Source organism: Emydura macquarii, unplaced genomic scaffold, assembly GCF_026122565.2.
Source record: "Emydura macquarii macquarii isolate MOO-44397 ecotype Brisbane River unplaced genomic scaffold, CSIRO-AGI_Emac_v2 contig_2994, whole genome shotgun sequence".
NCBI lineage: Eukaryota > Metazoa > Chordata > Testudines > Chelidae > Emydura > Emydura macquarii.
Window position 1 is genome coordinate 3,413,756 of NW_027133131.1, and position 23,801 is coordinate 3,437,556.

General features: G+C 56.8%; 2 protein-coding genes across 4 annotated transcripts; one reads left to right on the forward strand and one right to left on the reverse strand.

Annotated features, from left to right (window-relative positions):
- Positions 1–27: 27 nt before the first annotated feature.
- TSFM (Ts translation elongation factor, mitochondrial) lies at positions 28–7,825 on the forward strand. 2 transcript variants are annotated; one of them, XM_067529837.1, is made up of 6 exons: positions 28–131; positions 714–851; positions 3,104–3,232; positions 3,675–3,797; positions 5,080–5,164; positions 7,698–7,825. In XM_067529837.1, exons 1-6 carry the CDS (start codon positions 69–71, stop codon positions 7,721–7,723), a joined length of 564 nt encoding a protein of 187 aa, XP_067385938.1. In that variant the 5' UTR covers positions 28–68; the 3' UTR covers positions 7,724–7,825. The 2 variants fall into 2 exon arrangements, with proteins under 2 accessions (XP_067385938.1, XP_067385937.1); XM_067529836.1 differs by lacking the exon at positions 7,698–7,825 and adding an exon at positions 5,849–7,115.
- AVIL (advillin) lies at positions 7,446–21,890 on the reverse strand. Of its 2 annotated transcripts, none has more exons than XM_067529833.1 (20): positions 21,678–21,890; positions 20,003–20,098; positions 18,413–18,487; positions 17,619–17,815; positions 17,255–17,363; positions 16,746–16,856; positions 16,084–16,289; positions 15,522–15,600; positions 14,782–14,880; positions 14,404–14,557; positions 14,042–14,142; positions 13,236–13,373; positions 12,961–13,119; positions 12,164–12,343; positions 11,913–12,058; positions 11,689–11,833; positions 10,896–11,084; positions 9,650–9,718; positions 8,674–8,805; positions 7,446–8,087 (listed from the first exon to the last, which is right to left on the reverse strand). In XM_067529833.1, exons 2-20 carry the CDS (start codon positions 20,066–20,068, stop codon positions 7,974–7,976), a joined length of 2,469 nt encoding a protein of 822 aa, XP_067385934.1. In that variant the 5' UTR covers positions 20,069–20,098; positions 21,678–21,890; the 3' UTR covers positions 7,446–7,973. The 2 variants fall into 2 exon arrangements, with proteins under 2 accessions (XP_067385934.1, XP_067385935.1); XM_067529834.1 differs by lacking the exon at positions 21,678–21,890 and adding an exon at positions 20,790–21,265.
- Between the last annotated feature and the right edge of the window lie 1,911 nt (positions 21,891–23,801).

Sequence of the window (23,801 nt, forward strand, 5' to 3'; positions counted from 1 at the left end):
TCCATAGGCTGCGCGCTATGTGACGTCTAACGTGCGCGCCGCGAGGGCCGGTCCCGGCAGGGAGCGGGATGCAGAGGGCGGCGCTGGCCGGGATTTGCGGCCCCCTGCGTGGGGGGGCGCGACCGGGGCCGGTGAGGGGGGATGGGGCCGGGTCCCCCGTGCGGGGAGCTGGTCCGAGCTCCCGGCTTCCCCGTGCGCCGCCCCCCCCCCCCGGGGCCCCTCCCCAGTTCCCCTCCCCCTCCAGCCAAACCTCGCTCCTTCGGTCTCTGCGCAGCGGCCCGGGGCGGGGCGGGGCAGGACTCCTGGGTTCCCTCCGCAGGCCGGCCTGAACTCGGGGGATGGGGTTCGCTTCTGCCCTCCCGAGCCTGGGACCCCCTCCTCCCCCACCCCCCGCGAGAGCCCTGCGGTGAGCTGTCATGGGACGGACCCTGGGAGGAAGTCACGGAGGATCCCGAGGGCCTGGGTCTGCAGCAGAATGGGGGAGGCCGCAAGGAGCGTGAAGCCACTGGGAACAAATGGGGGGGTCCTAAAGTCATGGGGCTGAACTAGGTTAATGCTGCCCTACACAGCAGGGCTGGGCTTTGATCCTATCCCTTGCCGTCATTCCCCACTGACTCACCCCAGCATTATCCTGTTCCTTACTCCTTTCTTTAGCACTCATTGGCCCTCTCTTGCATGATGTGACTTCAGCTTTATCTTCTCTTCCCTGGCAGCTGGTTTGTCTCTTTCACGCCAGTCTCCCTGCATTCGCAGCAGATAAGGGGCTGCTGGTGAAGCTCAGGAGGAAAACCGGTTATTCCTTCGTGAATTGTAAGAAAGCCTTAGAGAAGTTCAGTGGCGACTCCAAACAGGTGAGAACTGCTTGAATGTCACCCTGAAGTTGCACTGATTTTCAGTGGCATTTGGGTGCCTAACTCCCGTAGGCTTCTTTCAAAATGTCAGCCTGAATGAGTTGAGACTGGAATGCTTTCTCTTGGGAAAGAGAAGAGGGGGCGGGTGCTGCATTCAGGTGTATAAAAACAAAGGAAGGATATATTTAAAACTGAGTGGTTCTGCCTCCTTGCCTTATTCCATACTAAGGAAGACAATGCACAGATTCCAAGACAATAGGTTTAATTGAGTTTCTTTTGTAGTCATTATATAGGGTTCTCTAGTACAGGAATTGACCATCAAAAGCTTGATTTTGAAAAAAGTCTGGATAATGTTATGATCTCTCTATCTGTACAAACTGACACTAAAAGATGCTTTGGGAATCTAGCTTCCTGCTTTCAAGGCATAAGTAGCTCAGCAGCAGAAGGTAAGAAAAAAGACATCTTGTATACATACAAGATAATGCACAATGCTCAGAAATCCACCCAAAGCACGTTGCCAACTCATCCATGTCATCCTTACCCCCAAGAACTTCACATTTAACAATAAACACTTTGTCCAAACCATGGGTACAGCCTTGGATACTACTATGGCTCCCCACTATACCAACCTCTTCATGGACCCTCTCAAGGAAGAATATCTGGAAAAATGCACCAGGAAACCAACAATATACCTGAGATACATTGATAATATTTTTATTCTCTGGACAGAAGATCTAAATTCTGTCATTTCTACCACAACTTGAGCAACCACCATCCATCCATCAAATTCTCTAGTACACCAACATCAGCTTCCTAAGCACCACAATCAGCTTCAACAATGAAACCCTACAAACAATTATATACAAGAAGCCACTGATGACTTCCCTCCAGAGATCTAGCAACCACCTCAGACACACCAAAAACTCTGTTTTCTACAGCAAGGCACTCAGCTACCACAGAATTGTCTCCAAAGAGAGAGTCTGAGATGCACACTTAAACACACTTAAAGCTGCCTTCACTAAGCAAGGACACTCCACCAGCAAAGTAGATCGCATGATGGAAAAGGCCACCCAATTACCCTGGGAGAACCTGCATCAATATAAGAAAAAGAAAACCCACTGACCGCACACCCCTAGTTGTCACCTACCACCCCACACTGGAACCCCTATGTGGTGACATCAAACGAGTACAACCCATACTTGATGGGGACTCCATCCTGAAAGAAAGAAATCTTTCCTGAACCCTCTCTTCTGGCCTTCAAACAACCCCCCAGCCTTGCTAAACTCATCATCAGAAGCAAGCTCCCCACAGACCAGACACATCAACTCAAAGCTGCACCAGACCCTGCCAAATCAACAGATGCCAAACCTGCAGACATGATGATCAGCACCTCCCAACACACCTTTCAAGATTCATGGGTCCTACACATGCTTAACATGGGGTATTCGATGCACTGGATGAGGTACAGCACAACAACTATATGGGTGAAACTGATCACTCAGCTTTCAATGAAAAATGTTGCAAGATAAAAGCACCATATCACCTGTGGGAGAAAACTTTTCACAAAGTGATTACTCCATATCTGATCTTTCAGTACTGTCCTCAAGGGAAACCTGCACAACACCTTCAAAAGGTGAGACTGGGAACTTAAATTCATAACTCTGCTAGACACCAAAAGCCGTGGACTTAACAGGGATTCTGGCTTTATGGCTCGTTACAGCAATTTGTAATGCACCTCACTGCCTGCTACCCTTAACTGCCCACTTCAAACCCTTCATGCATGAGTATAACGCCAGTTGCCCACTTCATTTCAAGTGACCACCTCCAACATGCGTTACTCCTGCTTAACAATCTATTCCAACTTGTAGTTTGCTCAGACCATCTGCTTTCTTCCCCAGACCTGAAGAGGAACTCTGTGTAGCTCAAAAGCTTATATCGTCCATCAACAAAAACTGGTCCAATAAAATATATTACCTCACCTACCTTGTGTCTCTCATATCCTGGGACCAACATGGCTACAACAGCACTGCAAACAGTCATCCCTAATCTAGGAGCACCACACAGTTGGTCAGTGCCATTAGGTTGGCTTGGGTTTCTTGCATTTTTTGGAGCCATTAGGATAGGATCTGACCATTATGGTCTCTCCCATGTGGCTACTTTTCCACTTGGTGTCCCAAAACTTAGATCAAGCAGACAGCTTGGTCTCTGAACTGGCGTTTGTTTTGTTCATCTGCTTGGTTTTGTCCTCAAAGGCTGAAGTCTGGCTGCATGAGCAAGCCCAGAAGGAGGGATGGAGCAAAGCTTCCAAACTGCAGGGCAGGAAGACGAAAGAAGGCCTTATTGGGCTGATGCGGGCCGGGAACACGGCAGTGATGGTAGAGGTATGCTCCTCCACATGCCTGGGTGAGATGCTTTCCCTGGGCTCATGGCATGGAGTGATTTGTATTAACCTGGTAGCTTCCCCTATCCCTTGAGCTGGCCTGTGTGCCTAAGTTAAACTCCCAGCTGCATGATTTGAACTTGGTTAAAATATTAAATAACCATGATTTGACTAGACAAATTTGTCTAACAAAATGTCTGGCATGAATGATTCTAAATGGATTCCTTTTAACTGCAGAAAGATCGAACTCCCAATTTGTCCTAAATAGAACAGGAATAGCCACAGGCAATTCCTGTTCTGAAGAGCTGGGTGGCTTATTTCTGTCCCTTCGGCTTGCTGACCTTCCCTGACAGCTGCTCTGACTGCTCTCATTGGCACCCCTTCAGTGGACAGGCAGCTGTCAGACAATGATTTCAGAATAATCAGCTATGTTTCTTCACCAGGTGAATTGTGAGACTGACTTTGTGTCCAGAAATGTCAAGTTTCAACAGTTAGTTCAACAAGCAGCAGCTGGGACAATGTTCCACCATCAAGATGCTAAGGACCAGTTAACTACATATATCAAGGTGAGAGAGATCTAGTTAAGATCCTTGTATTTAAACCCCACTCCCAATCCCCATCTGACCACCTCTTAGTCTTTAATATACTTATCCTCTCAACACACACACACACACCCCAGGTAGGGAAGTGCTATTGAACCACAAAGCCATGTTGGACTTATCTATGCTCCATTGCCAATACAGCTATGCCAGCAGAGCCCCCTAGTGGAGATATACCATAAGCCAACAGAAGCACTCTTGTAGCAGCACAGTTGTGTCTATACCTGGGGCTTTTGTGATACAACTAAGTTATATGGGAGGAGGTGACTTTTTTCCCCCCCACACTCTTAAGCGACACAGCTATGCTGGCAAACTTTGAATGTAGGCTTAGAGCTAATCTACATTAGAAAATTAGATCGACACAGCTACTTTGGCCCTCAAGGGTGTGAAAAATCCACACCCCTGAGCAACATAGATAAGCCGACCTAAATCCCTGAGTAGACAGCGCTAGGTTGACGGAAGAGTTCTGTGGACCAAGCTCCTGTCTCTTGGAAAGGTGGATTTACTACAGTGAGGGGAGAGCCCCGCCCCTCACTATAGTGTCTATGCTGAAGTACTACTGCCATAGCTGTCGCGTTTTAAGTTTAGACGTAGTGCAAACGACTTGCCCCAGGTCACACACAGGATTGTCTGGCATAACAGGAACATTGGTCTCCAACTGCTAGTGTAGTACCCTAATCACGTGACCATCCTTCCTCTATTAAAATTAAGAGCGAAGATCCCCCCCATTGACATTCTTAAATAGAATTGCAAAATACATGAAATCCTCCTCAAAGGACTATTTAAATAGCTGAGACGTCATCTGAAAATACTGTACTGAGTGTATTGCTGGTTACTGTCCCCCATCTTTGTTCCTATAGTCCTTACTGGGCAACTTCTGCACAACCAGAAGTACGCATTTCTCACCTGTTTGCAAACCCCTTCCACTGTCATCAAATGAATCGGAATTCTTGCTGATACTGGCCTAAGAACATCCTTCCCATTCATGGGCATTAGGATAAGCTGCTTTGCTGGGATAGGTCCCAATAAAGCAGCTATCCCACTTAAAATCCTGTTTTGAATTAGGGGACATGCTTAAGCGTTGGAGGAATTTGTTCGGCGTGATCTCCAATGTCTAGAAGTCTCTTGCATGAAAGGCCATCTGGATGTGCTGTGTGAGGATTGTGAGGCATCTTTTGGAGTTGGGAGCTGCCCCTCTCCTAGAGTCCAATGGCTTGTAGAGTAATCTGTCGTCTCTTGTCTCTTTCAGCGTTTCATGAATGCAGATGAGCTTTCTCAACTGAGGACTGGGCCTGATGGATGTTTGCTCAGAGACCAGATGGCTCTAGCTATAGGTGAGTGCTCTAGCACCAGACTCTGGTTAGAAGATAGAAATCAGGGGTGCAATTGTTTGTATGGCTTCTGTCAACCTTGCACTGGATTGACTGAGAAATCCCTCCACGGGGAGGATTCCACCTTTCATCCTGCATTCAGGGGCTCCCTGGCACGAGTCTTTTTTCCAGGCTCAAGGAAACTGCTTGTGCCAATGCCACTGACAGCATTGAGGTTTAACTGGGGAACATTAAAGCTGTATTCTGTGAACTGTTCTATAACCACCTGCAGGGCATTCAGAACTAATATTACTGGGAAGCATTTCAGAAGAAGTTTTGCTGTTGTGAGGCATCTCCTTCAAATTACAATACCTTGTAATAACCTAACATGTCCATTAAGCATGAGTTAACCAAGCTCTCTTTCCTATAGGCTGTGAAGGAAGGGGTTTTCTATTTTTAAATACATGGGAGGGCTTCAGATACTCTGGGGGCAGGCCTAATGCCTATATTGAGACAAGTCTCCAGCCTTACTAAGCCAGCAGCTTAAATAGTCCTTGGGCAACAAAACTACCAAGGAAACTGACAGCTTAGAGGTGGGGGAGATTGCAGAAGGCTGCAGCACATGGCCCTCCCCCAGAACACTAAACTAGATCTGATCTGTACATTTAAAAGTGAAATAAGACCTGTTCTTCTTTTGGATTTTTAAAGGCAAACTAGGTGAGAACATGGCTATAAAAAGAGCTGCCTGGGTGGCAGTGCCAGCAAACTACTACATTGGCTCTTATGTCCATGGAGCATTGGCAGCGGCTAATTCCCCCCTTGATAACATGGCGCTTGGGAAGTACGGTGCCTTAGTGATCTGCCAAACACCTGAGCAGAGCCAGAAGTCAAACCTTGCTGATCTTGGCCGGAGGCTGAGTCAGCATGTAGTGGGAATGGCCCCTTTGTCGGTAGGGTGTCTGGAGGATGAATCTGGCGGAGATACGGAAACCAAAATGCTTGCCCAACCTTTCTTGCTGGACCCCAGCATTACCGTGGGCCAGTACGTGCAGCCCCAAGGTGTGTCTGTGGTGGACTTTGTGCGGTTTGAATGCGGCGAGGACACAGACATACCAGAAGCGGAGTAGACAACGTCTGGCCCAGGAAGAAAACCACCTAGTCTCACGGCTGGGGCCCGGTGTTTGTGTTGGACCAGTAAGGAAATAATTATGAAAGCGGATCAATCATGAATTAATCTTATGTGCTGGACATGAAATTAAAATTTAATACAGGCAACTTTTTTGCAAAGTGTTAAAAGAACTTGGTACCTGTCCTGTACTGTGCAACCTCTGCAGCGTAAGCGGCCAGCTAACACAGGCCATGGGTATTTTATATAAAAGGGGTTGGCCTGTTTGTTTTTGGGGAAGTCAGTCGGGCAGGGTTGTGTCTCACATGATGGTTCAAACTAGCTGCACAGGCTGTGGCCTTGCATTTAAATAATCTTAACCCTGTGGAAACTGGAGAGAGACCCTCAGAGGTTTAAGCATTTATACCAATTTCCAGCTGCTGATCCTAAACTACTCTTAAGCTAATCCCCCAAAACCACACTAGCCCCTTCACTTACATCCCTTCCCTGCACCAACAACAGTGTACAGCAGCCAGCACTTCAGCATCTCTCACCCAGAGGGGAGGGGTGTTACCTTGTTGCTAGACCCACCTGAAGAAGAGTTTTCCTTTCCCTGGGCGCACACTGTCCTGCCAGGAACTGAGTGGTGTCTCTTCATCAGGTGCAGTGGCCACAGCCACGTACGTTGCCTACTAGAAACAGGCCCCACCTTGATTCCGGCCCAAAAAGTAGTGAGTATTTGGCCTATACTGAGGGCTGCCACCTTCCTCTTCAGCTGGCTCCAACCTGTGATAAAGGGGCCCTGATCTTTGCATGGAGGAATTTGTCTGTCTGTAATAGACAGTTCCCTGGCCAGGTGCGCCTATGCTACAGTGCGAGCTATTCGCTTGGAGACAGAGATGCAGTGTATTAAGATGCATTTTTGAGATGCTGCTGCATCCACTCACCGGGGAAGCCTGATCTGTTACTGGTTGCAGCTGTGACACTTCCTGGTCTTGGGGGAGCATGTAAGTTGGTTACAGTACACAGGTGACTCGATTAAACGTCTGGCTGGTGAGGTCTAGCCGTAGGGTGAGATTTGGGTGTCTTGCTTCTTTTTAAGAATCACTGTGCGTGAGCGGAAACAAGACTGAAGAAATGGGGGTAAAGAACAGCTTGGAAGGTCCTTGGAGAAACCAAGCATTAAAGCACAGCATGTAATGCATTTTATACATTTTTATTTTTAAAAATGACCCAGGCGGGGCGGCTACAGGCAGGCAGAAGCCTTGCTAGAACTGGACCCTTTTCCAGGTTGTAAAGTAGCGTCACCTACGTGCAGTGTTCCTCTGGGGAGGACATTACCCAGCCGGAGATCCCGGCAGGTACAGTTGGCCTGCCAACATCACTAAATGTTTGAGATAATTGCTGGAGTTTGGAAGCTGTAGCTATGATACTTAGTATTTTGTTTTCCAGCCTCCTGCACTTGGCTAGACTGGTGAAGCTGAAATGCAGTCAGCAGGCCTAGCTGCTGGGCAGATCCCCAGCAACCACAAAGGAAATTACCGTAACTGTGTATAAAAAGCTAAAATAGCAGCTGATTGAGTATAATTGCAAAAGTAAAAACCACCCCCTCTCCTGTCCCTTACTGCTTCAGGGCTACCCTGCACCTGGGAACAGTAAGACAGAGCCCATCCCTATGATGTGGGGCTCTGGATATTCTGCTGTTGACTGGACACTCCATTCTCTTCATTAGAAGAGCCCTTTTTCTTTCTTCAAGCTGATCTTTTTCCAGCTGGGAAGAGCAGCAAATTCCTCCCTCCTGATTCCAAACACAGCCACAAAGTCACTTTCGGAGAGGTAATTCTGGGAAAGGAGAAACAATGCTGGGCAGATTAGCAGAGGCAGTGGGGTGGGGTGAAGCGAAGCAGCCTCTGGAAGGTCATTTTGGAGCCTAAGGGTGTGCAGCTAGGTAGGAACGGAGGCTGGGCTGCCTTTGTGTACATCCCAGGGGGGGCTAGGATGGCCTCCAGGGGTGGAAAGCTGAATGGATCTAGCGTGATGCCTGAGCTGTCCACAAAAGTTCCCTGCATATTGTGATCAGAGGGAGGAGTGGGCTGCAGATGATACACTTAAGAGGAGGCAGAAGTTCATAAAGACAATTTAAACCAACAACCTGCTGGAACAGGCCAGATCCAGGTGGTAGCGAGAGCCATTGCAGAGGTTATAACAGCAGCAGTAGTTGGTACCCACTTCTCCCCCTGGGCCTCTCTCTCAAGTCCTCAGCCCCTCTTCAGGGAGGCTGCCCGAGGGAGCTTTGAAGCTTTTCAAAAGCTCCGGGAGCCAGGGCCAGATTCTTAAAGGTGTTTAGGTACCCACTGAAACCAGTGGGAGATGGGAGGCTAAATCGTTGGAGGATCTGGGCCCAAGCGCCCGCTTCCCCAGAGCTCACCTCTTTCTTGGCAGGGTCTATGTCTCCAGGCAGTTCATCCTTTGGGGTGGTTAGAACTTCTAGAGGGTAGGTCTGAGACATGCCACCGCTATGGGTCCCAGTGCTTGGAGAGACAGCTGTCCTGTTCAGATCCTAGGCAGCACGGATAGAAGGAGAAACGCCCCAGAGCCCGTCAGATGCACGTTTGGCAGTTCAGGAGACGCATGCCTCTCTTTTCTGAGCCTTTGCTCCTGTGTCAATTAGGTATGGACACCAAAGACCCCAGGGTACTTTTCATAAAGGGTCCTGCTGTTAATGCTGGGGTCCCTTGAATTACATTCAGCTTCCTTCCCTGCTCCCCTGCAGTTTCGTTTAGATGCAAGATCCCACACCACCAGGGCTCAGACATGGGCTAGATTTGCTATGCACTGTTAAACAGCTCTTGTCTACCCCAGAGGTGGCTGCATTTCGCTAGCAGGTGAAAGCATTCTGACAAGTGTGCTTTGGGCTCCCTCTAGCTGAAAGGGGCTAGCTAAACATAGGAAGTGGTTGCTTGAACGTCTCGTCTGAGCACAGTAGTTTGAGCCCAATTGCTTAGGGCCTGATCGGTAGAAGTTCAGAGGAGATTAATGGGGGCTGCAGATGCTCAGCTGGTTAGCCAGTTGGGTGGCTGCATAAGATCTTGAATGAGAGAGGCAGGAAAGACCCAGTGGATAAAGTGAGGGCAACTAGGAGTCAGTCTGCAGCTTGGATAGAAGTTGTAGGTAGGGTTCACTGGGCCATCATGAGACCAGTGAAGGGAGTAGGAGCGTGCAGATTCTCAAGCGTCTGCCTCCCTGGAGAGCTAGACACTTGCTAACTTGGCAGGAAATTATCTTTCCCACCCCACACTCTGCAGTCGGGGGAGAAGTGCCGGCAGTTTGTTGCTGGGAAGTCATCCCAGTCTTGGGCCAACCCAGTTCCGGCTCCCCCTCCATGCACCACAAACACTACTCACGGCCGTGATCCTGACAACAGCGCAAGCATCTCCCAGCTCCTCCTTCAGCTGCTGGTAAGTCTTTCCTTCCTGGAAAGATAGAGAAAATGAGAAACCCACAGCCAATCCATTAGTCATGGTTATAGCAACAACAGGGTGGGTGGAGTCTAGCCCTGTTCAGGGGGCAGCGCCCCATGCAGGTGCAGAACGGCCCAGCTGGTACCATACCAGAGTCTGGAGGTCAGCATGAGGAGGCAATTAGAGGAGAGAGGGTCTTGAATAAATTCTTGTCCTCTTTGTTTCCAAGCCAGAAGGGACCATTTGTGGTAGGGTCTGACTCCCTGGGTAGCACGGCCAGAGAACTGCCCCAAAATAATTCTTAGAGCAGATAATTTAGGAAAACATCCACGCTAGGTTCAGCTGATTATCCACCACCTCCCCCAAATCTTTTCAGAGTCCCTGCTTCCCGGGATACACACTGTAACGATGTCCTGCCTTCTTTGCTCCGAGCTGTTTATATTTACATTTAACTGCATTAAAACGCATAGTGTTTGCTCGCACCCAGCGATCCAGATGGCTGTGAATCAGTGACCTGTCCTCTTCTCTGGCCCACCCTTGCTCCTTGGGCTGCCTCATCTTTCTCTTCCCCTCAAATTCTCCATTATCCCCATGCAAGTGCGAGGAAAGAAGTAACTGGAGGGCAGGGAGCCATCCAAGGGCAGCTAGTGTGAAAGTGAGCAACGGATGCTGGCCAGCTGCCTCCCCTGTGTGCCTTCAGGGATCTCCCCCTTTCGGTCCTCAGCTGCAATCAAGATTTACCAAAAAGCCCTCCAACCAGAAGATCCATCGTGATGGAAGTAGCCACCTAGTCTCAGTCACGTTTCCCTTCTCCCTGGCTTACTGTCCCATCTAAGTGGTTTGGGGCATGTCCTGACCTGACTTCATGCTGGCTGGTGTGAGAGCAACTGATTGAACTGCAGCTAGAAGTAGAAATCTGCACCGAAGAGCCACGGTGTAGAAGTCCCTGTCTAGCATAGGGCTTTTTCTTGTTGCCCATCAATGCGGTAGCTGAGCGCAGCACTGTTCCAGCCTGTTCTGTTGGGGAAATGAAACTGATCCTTAGCCTATCTGCACGTGGCCAGATCCTGTGTTAGCAGAGAGGCGAGGGAGATGGTCCTGGACTCTGCAGAAATCCAGAGCAGCAGCTGAGCACCTCAAACCCTGCCCCACCTCCCACCCCACCTGCTGTGCTCTGGCTTATACTCACGCTCCATCTGTGTGGATCCCAGGCGAAGAACCAGCCGGTGAAGTTGGGTGGTTCAAAGCCCTGCTTGACGACCAAGATGGGCGTGTCGGTTTCCCTCCCGCTGGGGTGGGTGCAGAGGTATTCCTGAGCTGTGGCCAGCGCTGCCTCCTTCTCCGTCGCATTGGCGTCCTTCCCAAGCCACAAGAAGACCTGCAAGGGAAAAGTCTCCCCAGCTTGAGTCACAGGTCAGCGGAAGAAAAATCAGCCAGTCCCGGGACTGGGACTGGAGACACAGGTTAAGGCCAGAAGGGACCGTTATAATAGCCTAGTCGACTTCCTGCATAACAGAGGCCAGAGAACCTTAGCCAGGATTCCTTCATCAAGCCCAGAGCCTGTGACTGAATCAGGGCCCTACTTTCTGCTCATGTATTTCCTAGAACTTGACCAGTAGAGACAGAAAAAGGAGCTTTAACCCAGCGCTAAGGAACAGGTGCCCTTGAAACTGATCTGCTGGGGTTGCTCTCGCCTGGCATAGCATGAACAGACGCTATGCAACGTTCTACGCAGCTCTGCACATGCTGCCTCTTAGTCCTGTCCCACACACGGACCTCTGCCACTGCCCTTTGATCCTGGCCTGAAACCCCCCCCGCTCTGCCCCTTCTGGGTAACTCTGACAGGGGGAGAGCTGATGGGTCTAACTAAAGAGCCCCTGGAAAAGCAGCGTCAAATTTTCCCAGCTGATAGAAGGAAACGGGAGCTCCCGGTTTGGGCTGCGCGAGGGGCGAATCTGGCAGCTTTTGCTCTCCCGGCGCACCTGGTCCCAGGTGTCGAGCAGCATGATGTCGCTTTCGCTCAGGTCCTCCTGGCCGAAGTTGGTCACTTCCGTCACCAGGAAGCGTCCCGTCTTGTTGGAGCATTCGAAGAGCCGGGGCGGGTGATCTGGGACCTCCTGCTGGAGTCTGCAACACACGGCTCGTTCAGCAAACCTCACTGGCTGAGACGGCGCAGGTTGGAGCAACCAACTCTGTGCCCCGGTACCTTTTGTCGCTGGCATAAAGGGCTTTGCCTCCCAGCACTTCCCAGAACGCTGCCGGCTCCTGCCCCTCGGCCACGGTTTCCTGGGTGCCGTCACAGACGGTCGCAGCCAGTTGCTTTGCCATTTCTCGCTCGTCCCCGCTGGAGCCCTGGTGGCCAAGGAGAACAAACGGCGTTGGCTGTAGGCACAGCGATCGGCCACACATGGGTCCAGGTCCTGCTGGCTGCCCAGCTGGCGCCAGTCTGCCCCTTACCTTGCCATACCACAGGTAATGCTCGGCCTGGGTCCTGAGCAGGAAGACGTCGTTGGAGTTGAGAGACGAGGCGAAGGCCGGCACTTCCACGGCCTTGGTGTTGGACCGGTCGGTTCCGTGGATCTGGAAGAGCCTCACGGGCGGTTCTGGTTCATTGCTGCTTTTCCTGGATGTCCCACCCTAGAGAGAAAGGGGGGAGGAGGGGGAACCAAGCCCTGCTGACTGACAGCAAGCTCCACTGAGGCATCAGAAAAGAGAGCAGGGCCTAGTGGTTGCAGCTGGGTTAAGAAATGCATAGACAGGGGCTGTACGGGGGAAAGAGTGAAGAGGGGAACCCCGTGCTGCAGAGGGAGGACATCGCAGCCAGGAATGGTGCTGGATGAGCCCCTGGGCCATGGAGGACGGATGGGAAACAATCGACTCCCAGTTATTGCTCCTTGCCCAGTCTGCTCCTCACTCACTCCAGCAACAAGGGAGGAGAAGAGAGTCTACGCCCTGTAACAGAGGCAGTGTGGCCTAGTGGGTCCATTCCCAGCTATACCACTGAGCTACTGCAGGACCTTGGGCAAGTCCCTGCCCTGCTTTGTGCCTCAGTTTCCCCTCCCACCCCTTGTCTGTGTAGATGGTGCTTCACAGGGTAAGGGCTGCCCTTCAGGTCTGTTCATGCAGCCCCTGGCACAAAGGGCCCCGATCTTGGCAGCGGCCTCTAGTTTAAACAGCAGCTGGCCAGAAAATGCAGCCCAGTGACTCCCACCCCCAGCCCCCATTTCACCCTGCTCCCGCCAGCGACGCCGTACCTCGAAGATGACAAGCTTTCCTTTGAAGATGGCCAGGAAGTGGCGCGGCTCCTTGCCCATGCTGACGCGCACCTGCACGGGCTCCCCGTTAAACTGCCGGTCTACTTCCACCGCCTGGTACGCAGAGGCAGCCAGCTCATCCTGCGTGGCATGGCGACCCTGGGCACGCACGGAGGAGCCAGTTCAGAACGACAGCCCGGCAGCTTCGCCCCTGCTCCGGCGGCGCACAGCGGCGCGCCGTTCAGCAGAGAAGGGGAGGGCAGGGTTCCGCTTACCTGCCAGATGTACAGGATGTAGTGGGGTCTGTGGTTCACGGCGTAGGTGTACAGCACCAGGTAGCAGTCTCCGCCGTAGAAGAAGCCGTGCCACTGGCATTCCACCGGTGCCAGCTCCAGATTCTCGATCCTCCAGACCTAGAGCGACCACAGCCATGCAGGAGACGCGTATTAAGGCGTGAATAAGGGCGCTGTGCTGGTCGGTCCATGCCAACCCCGGGACAAGGGCAGTCTTTGGAACAGGGGGATTAAAAGCAGGATTTCCCCCCTCCCCCCCCATGGACTCAAACACTTGCCCCACAGCTTTGGTTCATGTTCTGCTGACCAGCCGCATCGGTCCCGAGGTGGTGGTGGGGGGGTGTTTCAAGGGGGAGGCCACGCTCTCCGTTCCCTGCACAAAGCTTGGAAAAGCAGTGCAGCTGCGGAAAATCGGCCAGATGCTGGAGCCCCTTTAGGGTCATTCCAAATGATCAGCACAGGGGCCTTCCCGGGGCTGGAAGGAGCGGCCCAGAGATGCCCGTGACCCACTCAGGTCCGTGAGCAACGTGGCGTCTTCCACGCGCAGCGAGTCCCACCGACCGAGGAGTACAAGCTGCTCCGCTGTGGCTTGCCAAGTTGGCCCTTTTCACTCAGGGTGCCAGGCTGCACCCCAGCGAGCGGAGGAGCCTGGATCCCTCTGGTCCCAGCAGAGCAGGGGGTGTTCTGCCAGGAGACGCGCCTGCTGCGGCCACGCCAGGGAAAGGGCAGAAGAGCCCCTCGACAGAGCGTGGGGCTTTCGCGCCGGGATGGCGGCTCGCGGCTCATACCTCCACCTTCCCTTCCCCGTTATCCACCATCCTCTCCTGGGCTGCCAGCTCGGGCTGGGCGTGCAGCAGCGTGACATCAAACTTCTCCTGGCTGACTTTAGCTACAAAGAAATCATCAGGGTTTGGTCAACAGGCTGGTGGGAAGCAGATGCGGGAGCCAGTGCCCCAGCCATCAGTACACACCCTATAGCCCAGACGCTATATCCCGCTACCCTGGGGAAGACTATGGCAGGGAGGGTGGGGTACAGCTTAGTGCTGCTGGAAAACTATCAAACCTGCGTGTGTCCTGGCCCCCCAGCGCTCTGCAGACAGGGGGAAGGCCGCCGTGTGCGGCCTGGCTCCAGGAGAAAGGAGGCTCTTACCGGTTTTGCTGACGCTGTAGGCTTTGCCCAGCCCCACCGTCTGGTCCCGGATGGTCCAATGCTGGAACAGCTGCTTGAACATGGCGGACTCGGCCCCATCGTTCACCGTCTCCACGTTGGTGCTGCAGGGGTAGCCCTTCATGTTGATGAACTCCTGCCGGCCCGGGGACAGAAAGAGGCCAGGATCCCGCTCAGCCAGGCGGTGCAGATGCCCTGCAAGGTGGCCCTCCACCCTCTGACGGCAGGGAGTCAGGAGTCCTGCTTTCGCTGCAGTCCAGACCCCAGCTCGCACCTGCTCCACATTGGTTCCTGCCCCCTCCCCGCAAGGGCTCACCCAAGTGGGCATCACGGGTAGCACGACCCCTGCCTTGTTCCTACCAGCGCCTTGGCCATGGCCGTTCGCTTCTCTGCCTTGGTGGCCCCCTTCCCCTTCCAGACGTAGATCTTGGTCCCGGCGTGATCCAGGATGTAGCAATCCTGGGGAGGAAAAGGTTAAAACACCTCCTGGGGTGACTGATTGGCTCCATTCTCTGCAGATCCCGGGGCTCCCCTGCCTTGCCCTGTAAGGAGTGAAGGGGGGGCCCCCGAGGGGTGAGGCTTAAAAATGGAGCAAAATTATTGGCAGGAGGGATCCAATCAAAAAAGGGGTGGGTGCCGTAGAAAGGGGGGGATTTCACAGTGCGCCGGTGCGGGAGGCTCCCCAGCGCTCAGAACAGTCCAGCCGCAGGCGCTGGATTAAAAGAACAGGAGTTGCCAGACCAGATCAGCCTCAACATCCAGCCAGCCCCGTCGCCTGTCTCCGGCAGTGGCCAGCACCAGACGCGGCAGAGGAAGGTGCAAGAACCCCGCGGCCAGTTGGCGTCGATAATCTGCCCGCCCTGTAGCTCTCCCCCCCCCTCATCTCAGTGTTCGCGCCACCATAGAAAGAGAATTCCAGATGGCTGGATCCAAGGCAAGGCACGCAATGCCTTCCCAGCGCTGTGGGGTGACGGTGGAGCTGGCGTGGCTCTGGGTGAAGTGGGGTGACAGGAGCAAAGCCGCCGGGCGCAGGGGTAGATTTTACACGGCACCCGGAAAAGGCCCTAACAAGGCCCCCGGAGCCTCCATGTCTCACTCACGTCGTGGTTCAACATCTCCTGCACCAGCGGCCTCACGGCCTCTTCCACCACCTGCATTTTCCCTCCGGAGTCCGAGACGCTGGAGAAAGGAGGGGGTGGATTTACTCCCATGGGATCTGGAGACGTGGGGGGAATCAGGGCCCAGGAGAGGCGTGGACACCAGGGCAATCCGACGGGAATGTTCCCATGTCTGGGACCATTTCCACCCGCTCCCCTTTCTACTGATCTCTTGGGGCCGGGCACCGATGACGCAGCGAATCCAGGCACAAAGAGAGACTTGCTTGATCTGCTGATTTCCCCAGCCACGCCGGGAGAGGGGACGCCATCTCCAGGGGAAGCTGGAGGAACATCCCCGAGGAGCGAAACCCAACCGGCCCAATGGCCTTTGGATCAGTCTGAGCATGAGCAAGGGATCGGGAGCAAAGCCAACAAAACACACCCAGGAGCCAGCAAGATGGGGAAACCTCTGTCTGGCCTGGCTCCCCCACCCCCCTCCATAGGGCACGGCAGGCATGGCAGGCTCACTACTGCGCCGCACGCTGCCCCCCTGCCCCCCACTTACCGATACAGCAGGACGTTGGCCTTCTGCTGCTGATCCGCCACCTCGTCCGGGGTGGTGGGTTTGATCTGCCGGGGCCTGTCCCCGAGCTCGCTCTGCAGCACCTCTGTCAGCTCCGGGCTGGCTCCCTCCTGGTCGCCGTCCACCACCCTGATCTCCCCCCGCCCCCCGTGCTCCCGGTCACGGATGTCTTTGGCCAGGAGCATCGCCTAGACCAGACCCCAGAAAAAGAGAACCATCATTGGCTTCCCACGGTGCGCTGGGAAAACGCATAAGGACCCCCCCCACACACACACACCCTGCCCCACCGAACCTGTGCTCTCTAAAAGGACAAGACGGACAGACACAGAGAGGACAGGACAGGGTGCAAGTGAAGGGCAGACCACAGTCTGACTACAAAGACAGTCCCGTCCACCCTGCACGCTCACCTGGGTCTCTGAAGAGAGCAAAGAGCTCTCTAGCCTCGGGCGCTGGTTCCGATCCAGCCCAGTAGGGTCTGAGAGGCCCAGGGAACAGGAGACAGGGCCTTTCCCCTCTAGGATGCTGGTTCCGATCCAGATGTGGGGGGAGGGGAGTGCTCTAAACCTCTCTTCCCTGCCCCGGAGGGATCAATCGGAATCTCAGGCAGGCCAAGAAGCCGCAGGGCGGCCGAGCCTCCAGCCTACCTTCAGCCGCTCCCTGGTGTTGCTCTCAGGGCCGTTCCACTGAATAATGACCTTCCCCAGGTCCAGCAGGAAGACGTCGCCCAGGTTAAAGCTGTCCCAGCTCACCTCCACCTGCATTGGGGGCGGTGGGAGGTGAATGAAGAGGATGGAGGCAGCAGCCCAGCTGGCACCAGGGGAATCAGGAGAGGCGAGAGGCAGTGGCCGTATTGGCATGGGAGAGGGAAGGGCAGCCGCGGTACTGGTGGGGCAGGCAGTGGGGCAGCAGCTATGCTGGGGGAATCAGGAGGACAGAGGAAGGTACCGCGCCAGCACCAGGTGGGAAGGTAGCAGGCTCCCAGGCACCAGGACAGGGAGGGCATCGGGTGGGTAGAGGCGGCGCTGCGGGAATCGGGGGGCAGGGACGGGGGCAGGACACAGGCTATGGACAGGTGGCGGCCCAGCTCACGGCCGGGGGAGAAGCAGAGGTCGTGGCCGTGCGGGCCGGGTCAGCGGCTGGAGCCCACGCTCACCTCTGTGGCCGTGACGTGCCGTCTCCCCTTGACGTGCAGCAGGCGCTTGACGTTGTAGACGTTGGTCTCCACGTGCGTCATCCCGGAGGCCGTGCCGCCCTTCTTGTAGCTGAGGGAGGGGCAGGAGAAGGGTGAGCGCCCGGAGCGAGGAGGGGGCCGGGACAGCCCGGCAGGGGAGATGTGCGGGGGGGGGGGGAGGGCACGCCAGGACCCTCCTCACCCTGGCAAGCGTGGCCCCCTCCCAAAGGTGCTGCGGCTACAGATCCTCGGGGGGCAGCAGCGGCCCTGTTTGCAGGCCAACGTCCCCATGTGGGGGCTGGATGGGGCGGGCAGCAGGAGCTTCCCCCCCCAGGCTCCTACTCACATGAGGCCCTGCTTGAAGTAGCCTTTGAAGAGGTCCGACTCGTGGTGCTGGACCTCACGGTGCTGCACGGGGGCCCCGCCCAGGTAGTCGTCCAGCTGGGTGGTGTAGATGGCGGCGCAGCCCTGCTCGTCCTGCGAGGAGCCCTTCCCGACCCAGTAATGGATGTCGTAGGACAGGGCGCTGCCCAAGCGCCGGGTCTGCGGCAGGGACAGAGCCTGAGGAGTGACCCTGCCTCTCCCTCCGCCCGTCAGACCCGCAGCCGCTCCCGGATCCCAGCCCGCAGATGCCCCTCCTTCCATTTCTTCCTGACCCCCTCCCCGCCAGCTGGGGATCAGCTCGTCAGTGCCTGCCCTGCAGCAGGACACAAGCTGTCCTTGCTCTATCCCCACTCGTGCCGCTACTCCTAACCAAAGCAATGGCCTCAAAATCTTGTGGCAGGGAGTCCCACAGGCTAACAGGACGCTGCAAGGAGCTTTTCCTTTTGCAAGGCTTAAACCTACTGCAGCTGCTTTCTCCTTCCATCAATGCTATCCCCCTCACTCCCCCTCCTCGTGTGGCCTTTGGCCTTCTCTGCATCTCTGCCAGGGCAGAGGGAGGAAATCGAACAGAGCATCACTCCCTGCCCCCACGCGTTGTGCTTTGGTACCAAATCTAGTGCCTGGAGCCATTCCCAGCTTGATCCCAGCAGGTCAATTGGGTGTGGGGGGAATCAATGACCCTCCCCCACCAGCAGACATGGCGACAGCCCTGCATTGCCCCGGGGCGGGCAGAGAGCCCGGGTTGGGGGCACTCACCGAGAGGAGCACATAGCAGTCGCCCTCGTAGAAATTGCCGTGAGATTTCGGAGGCACCTGCACCAGGTCCATTTTCTGGGAGGAGACAGAAGTGCCTTGAGACAGTGCAGCCCCCCCAGAGCCCTCTGCCCCCAGCAGCTCAGCCGAGATGGTGCATTGGGTGTGTTCAGTCTGGCTCAAAGGAGAAAGCACTGCACCCAGCCCCGGGGCTGCCCAGCTCCCCCAGCCAGGGCAGGGCTGGCAAAAGGAAGAGCCGGGGAAGGAGGGAGCGGGCAGGGCCATGGAGAATCTGGACAGAAGCATGGAGAGTTGGGGGTGAGCACTGGCCCACTGGCCAGCAACAGAGGCACCCAGATGCCATGGTGATGGGCACCTGGAGCACACCATGGAGAATCAGCCGAAGGGGCAGGCATCCAGGCACTTGCCTCCTGTGGGAATCCTGCCCCAGCGTGTCTGCCCCAGCCCCTGCTCCCCCATCCCGGGTCTAGTCAGTCCTGCTGTGGGCTTAGATCCGGGACTGGGTTTAGCTCAGCGTGGCCTTTCCAGCAGGAAAACAAAAACCTTTATTGTTCTCTGCAGCAGGAGGCGGCTCGGGGCTGGCTGGGCTCCGGCCCCAGCCCCTCCTGTGCCCGAGGGACCCACCCCACAGGGGACCCAGCAGCACAGGGAAAGGGAGTGGGGCAGGCACCTCTTGTCTTTGCAAGGAACCTAGCGGCAAAGCCAGCTCAGCTGATAGCTGTAGTGAGTGGCGCAGGCTTCGGGGGAGACATTGAGAGGTGGTGGGTTCCAACCCCGGGGAAGGGAAGGTCACGGTAAGTGGCCGGGTTGTGACTAACAACAATTCTGACCCGCCCCTCCCCCCCAGCAGCGTCAACGCGAGTCTGTTCCACAGGCCGAGACATTTCTTACAGCCCCCAGCACCGTGGCTAGAGTGACCTGAGTTCTAGGTATTGAGCAGGTGTGGGGAGAGGACATGGCAGCGAGGAGACAGCCTGCAGGGGAACTGGGGTATCGACAAACCACGACGACTCCCCGGAGAGCTGTCCGGCTAACCAGACATGCTCAGCAGGGATGGGGGCGATCCCAGGCCCCACCAGCGGGGGATCGGCCCCACACAAAACGCCAGTCGCTGCTGTCATCCAAGAGACCCTCAGCCCAAAGTGCAGCATAAAGCGTACGCCTCCAACGCCCCTGGAATGCAGCCACCTCTGGGGCGTGGCATGGCAGCTGTTTACAGAAGCACCACACAGCCCCCTCTGAAATGCAGCCACCTCTGGGGTGGGGCGTGGCAGCCGTGACAGCAGCCAGCAATGCTACACCATAGTTTGGGACACAAAGCGAAGGGAAGCAGCGCATAAACTGCCAGAGCTGGAATTAGGCCAGGGCACCACCGCATGAAGCCCCAGCTCCCGTGGGAAAAGACAGCGGCCCACCAGGAGCACTCGCTGGCCAGCCATCCGTACCCCTTTCTTCTGCACCCTGGGGGTCGCCCATCCACGTACTCGTTACCTAGCCAGACCCGGCTTCGCTTGGGCACGACGATGGGATCCCAGCCCAAAGCAGGACCCCGCCCGAGACACGCCCACTTACCTCAACCCTCCAGATGATGATGCCGGGCATGTTGTTCACTGCCTTGAACACGCTGCTCAGAGCCATGGTGCCCTGCACTGGGAACTTGACTGGGGGCTGGTGGACAAAAGGAGACAGTCAGCCGGTAGCCAAAGACAGCCCAGAGCAATAGACACCCCCCGATAAACTGGCCTGAGAACAGCCGAGCGAGGCAAAGGCGAAGGGGCACAGCCGGACCCAAGAAGGACTCCATCACGCACCTCCTGTGAAGGCTTTGCCCAGAAGCTGCAGGCTTGGGGGGGGGATTAAAGAGGTGAAGCGAGGGGATCTGGGGGAGGGGATCCCCCAATAGCACCAGATGGACCCAAGCAGCTCAGCAGGGCGCACCAGCAGGATGAGACACCCTGCCCCCGCCTCCCCAGTCACCCTCAGTGCCAGCCCAGATCCTGGACGCGGAGGCTGCCCGGGTCTCAGGAGAGGTGGGTGGCGCGTGCCGGGGAAAGACGGAAGGTGACTCAGCTGCCAAGCCAAATGCCCAGTGGGGAGGCCCCGCCTGACCCAGGGAGATCTGCCCATCTCAGGGGCCGCTCAACCCCGCAGATGTCCTGTCCTGTCCTGTCCGTCCCCCCAGAGAAGCTATTGGGGCATGTGGGACCCACCCCGCTGGTTTCTGTGCCACCCCAAAGGGAGTGAGCCTGAGCTGTGCATTGGCTGCATCCCCCCTCCAAGGCCCTTTATCGGGGTCATTGGAGTCACCCCCGGCCCCGCAGGCAGGGCTGGGACGGGAGGGGCCCCTGCGGATACTTACAAACACCCGCGGGGCGCTGCCCGGCTCGGGGCGGGGCCCGGTGGGGGGAATCCGGCTAATCAGCACGTGGGGCCGGGGCGTCGGCCCTGCTGCTCCAGCCCGGCTGCCCGCTGCGCTGCAGGGAGGGACACGCCCTGGCTGCAGGCTCCGGCCGAGCCCGGGTTCGAGGGGCGGGGCGGGGCTCCCGGCTCCCCCCCGTTCGCATCATTGAAGCCAGATGCTGTAACCCGACCCGGGCCGGGGGGACCGGCCCAGCCGCGGCGCGGGGAAAGCGTCGGCTCGGCCCGCAGCTGGGCTCGATTAGCCAGGAATGTGCGGGGCGGGGCGGGTTACTTCGGGGCTGGACCCGGCTGAGTTTGCAGAGCCCCGTTCACACGGGGTTCGCTCCGCTCTGTTCACGGTGCTACGCCCAGCCGCCCCCGGTTCCTGCCCTTACATCGACGGGGCCGGGGGCCGCCCAGGCTCAGTCCCACCAACCCCCCGCCCCGGCCTTAGTCCGCAGCTGGGCCGGCCGCTGAGCCGCGGGGGCGAAACGCCAGGACCGGAGCGGCCCCCGCCCAGGCGCTGACACAGCCGGCGCGGTGCCCCGGGCCAATCTAGGGAGCGAGGCTCCCGTCCGGCTCCTCCCGCCACCCCGTTTACACGGAGCGGCGGGGCACCGACTCCAAGAACTTCCCCGCCTCTTTCCCTTCCCGCCGAAGGCACCGGGTCACTCCGCTTCTGCTCCGCTTCTGCTCCGCTTGAGCAGCCCCCCGGATTCGGGCTGCAACCGGAGCGGGGGCTTGGGAGTTGCTTCTCTGCCCCCCCCCGTCCGCGCTGCGCCCCGCAGATGGGGGGCCCGGCTCCTCCCGCCCAGGCCGGGCCGTTCCCCAGTCGGGGCGGACTCACCCGAATTCGCTGCCGTCCGCTGCGAGCCGGCGTCGAGGCCCCCCCCCCCCGCTGCCTTCACCCGAGCCGCCCGGCCCCGCGCCTAGGATTTGCCTGGCTTTGCATCGCGGCGGCGCTGGGCTGGGCGCGGGCTGCGAGACAGGCAAAGCAGCTCCTCGGCAAAGGGGGGGCGGGGGGGGGCAGTGACTCCGAAGCCGGCACCGCCTGGCTCCCCCCTCCCCCCGCTTCCCATCGATTTTTCTAAAGTGCCCCGGCTGATTAATAATTCAAGGGGGGGGGGGGGGGAAATTAACCACAGGCGAGCAAGGTGCAGGGCCCGGGGGGGGGGGGGGGATGAGCCCGGAGATGGGCAGCAGCGATGGGGGAGGGGGGGGGCAGCGAGAGACACAACTAATAGAGGGGCTGGAGTCAGGCCCAGGGCTGGGAACCGGAGAGGCAGCCCCTCCCCCCACCTCTCCCTGCAGGGCTTGGACAGGCCCCCCGGCTCCTCCTGCTGCCCCCCCTCCCTTTCCCGGGGGAAGGGGCGGCTGGAGCGTGGCACCCCAGCGCCAAACCCAGGGGCTTTGGGCTCTCGCGGACCGGGCCTGCGGCTGGAGGCTATTGAGGGCTCATGCATAGCCTGCCCCAGACCTGCAGCAGCCCCCTCCCCGTCCCAGGAGGTTAATGGCACTGACCCCCAGCCCGGGGGGGCTATTTCCCTGCACAGAGGGGGGCCCCCTGCTGCAAACACAGCGGCTGCTGGGGAGGGGGGGGCGCGCAGGAGCTGATGCAGCAGGGAGCAGCCCTGTCCTGGAGGCAAGGCTTGGGGTGAACCTCCAGGTTCAGGCTGCGGATCCCCTGTAACCTAGAAGCAGCGGGGTGGGTGGGTGGGGAGCTGCTGGGGACTCTGGGAAAGCAGAAGCCGCCCTGCCAGCATTGGGATGGAGCATCACCGACTGCCCCGCTCGCTGGCTCTGGGGATCAGCCCCCAGCATCTCCCATGTCGGGGGGGCGGGAGGCTCTAGCCTGTCCTGCAGCAGGGTCCCCACAGCTGTGCCCAGGAATGGGGCAGCCCCAGCCTGCCAGGAGTCACCACAGCCCCAGGCCATGGGGGAGCCAGCGGGAGCTTCTATGCCTTCCCCAGCTCCTCCCCTTCCCCCCCCATGGGGCCTCGTTGGCAAACCCCAGCCAGGCTGAGCCTTGACCCACCGGCAGCCCAAAGCCGCACCTTTGCCTCTGAGAAGCCAAGTGGGAGGTGGACAGGAAGGTTCCCAGTGACCCCCCACTCGCCAGGAACAGCTGCCTCCTCTGCAGTTGAAGTGACCTTCCCAGCAGCCCCTTGGGGGAGAGCTGGCCACACACCCCAGGAATCCTCCAGCCCAGCCCTGTGCTCTAACCACTCGGTCCCCACTCTTCAGCTGACTCCATGCCAAGCCCCGCTTTCAGGGCTTCTGCCCAGGTCAGCAGTGATGGCTTTGCCTAGAAGGTAGATTCCCCCCCCCCCCCCCCACACACACACACAGGGACTCAGAAGCCCTGGTTTCTAGTCCTGCTCTGGCACCGAGCTGCTGTCTGACCTTGGGCAAGTCCCGGCCCTGCTCTGTGCCTCAGTTTCCTCTCCTCTGTCTTGCGTATTTAGATGGCAGGGCCCAAATCCTTGCCCAAGGGAAGTTAGGAATCATAGAAAATTAGGGCTGGAAGGGACCTCAGGAAGTATCTAGTCAAACCCCCTGCTCAAAGCAGGACCAACCCCGACTAAATCATCCCAAAGGAGCCTCAATTCCTTTGAGGATCTGGGCCTAAGCGCTCCTCGGAGGGGTCTGTCTGTCTGTCTGTCCGTCCATGCAGCACCCAGCCCAATGGGCCTTCGCGCCTGGCTAGCGCCATACGGGGCACTGTCCCATAACGAATACAAAGAAGCCAGGCCCTTACACGTTGCCACAGGAAGTCCCAGGCCAGGCCGGCGCAGAGCCAAGAACCAGGCCAAGTCACTCTCCTTTTGTGTCTTTAATTGTGTCTTTAATACAAAGATTCCAAAAATAGAAAGAGACCGAGATGGTGGCACCGGCTTCAAGTTTTTTCTTTTGAGTAAGACAAAAATGGAACAAACAAAATGAAGTGACCGTGTAACCACAGCAGCTGAAG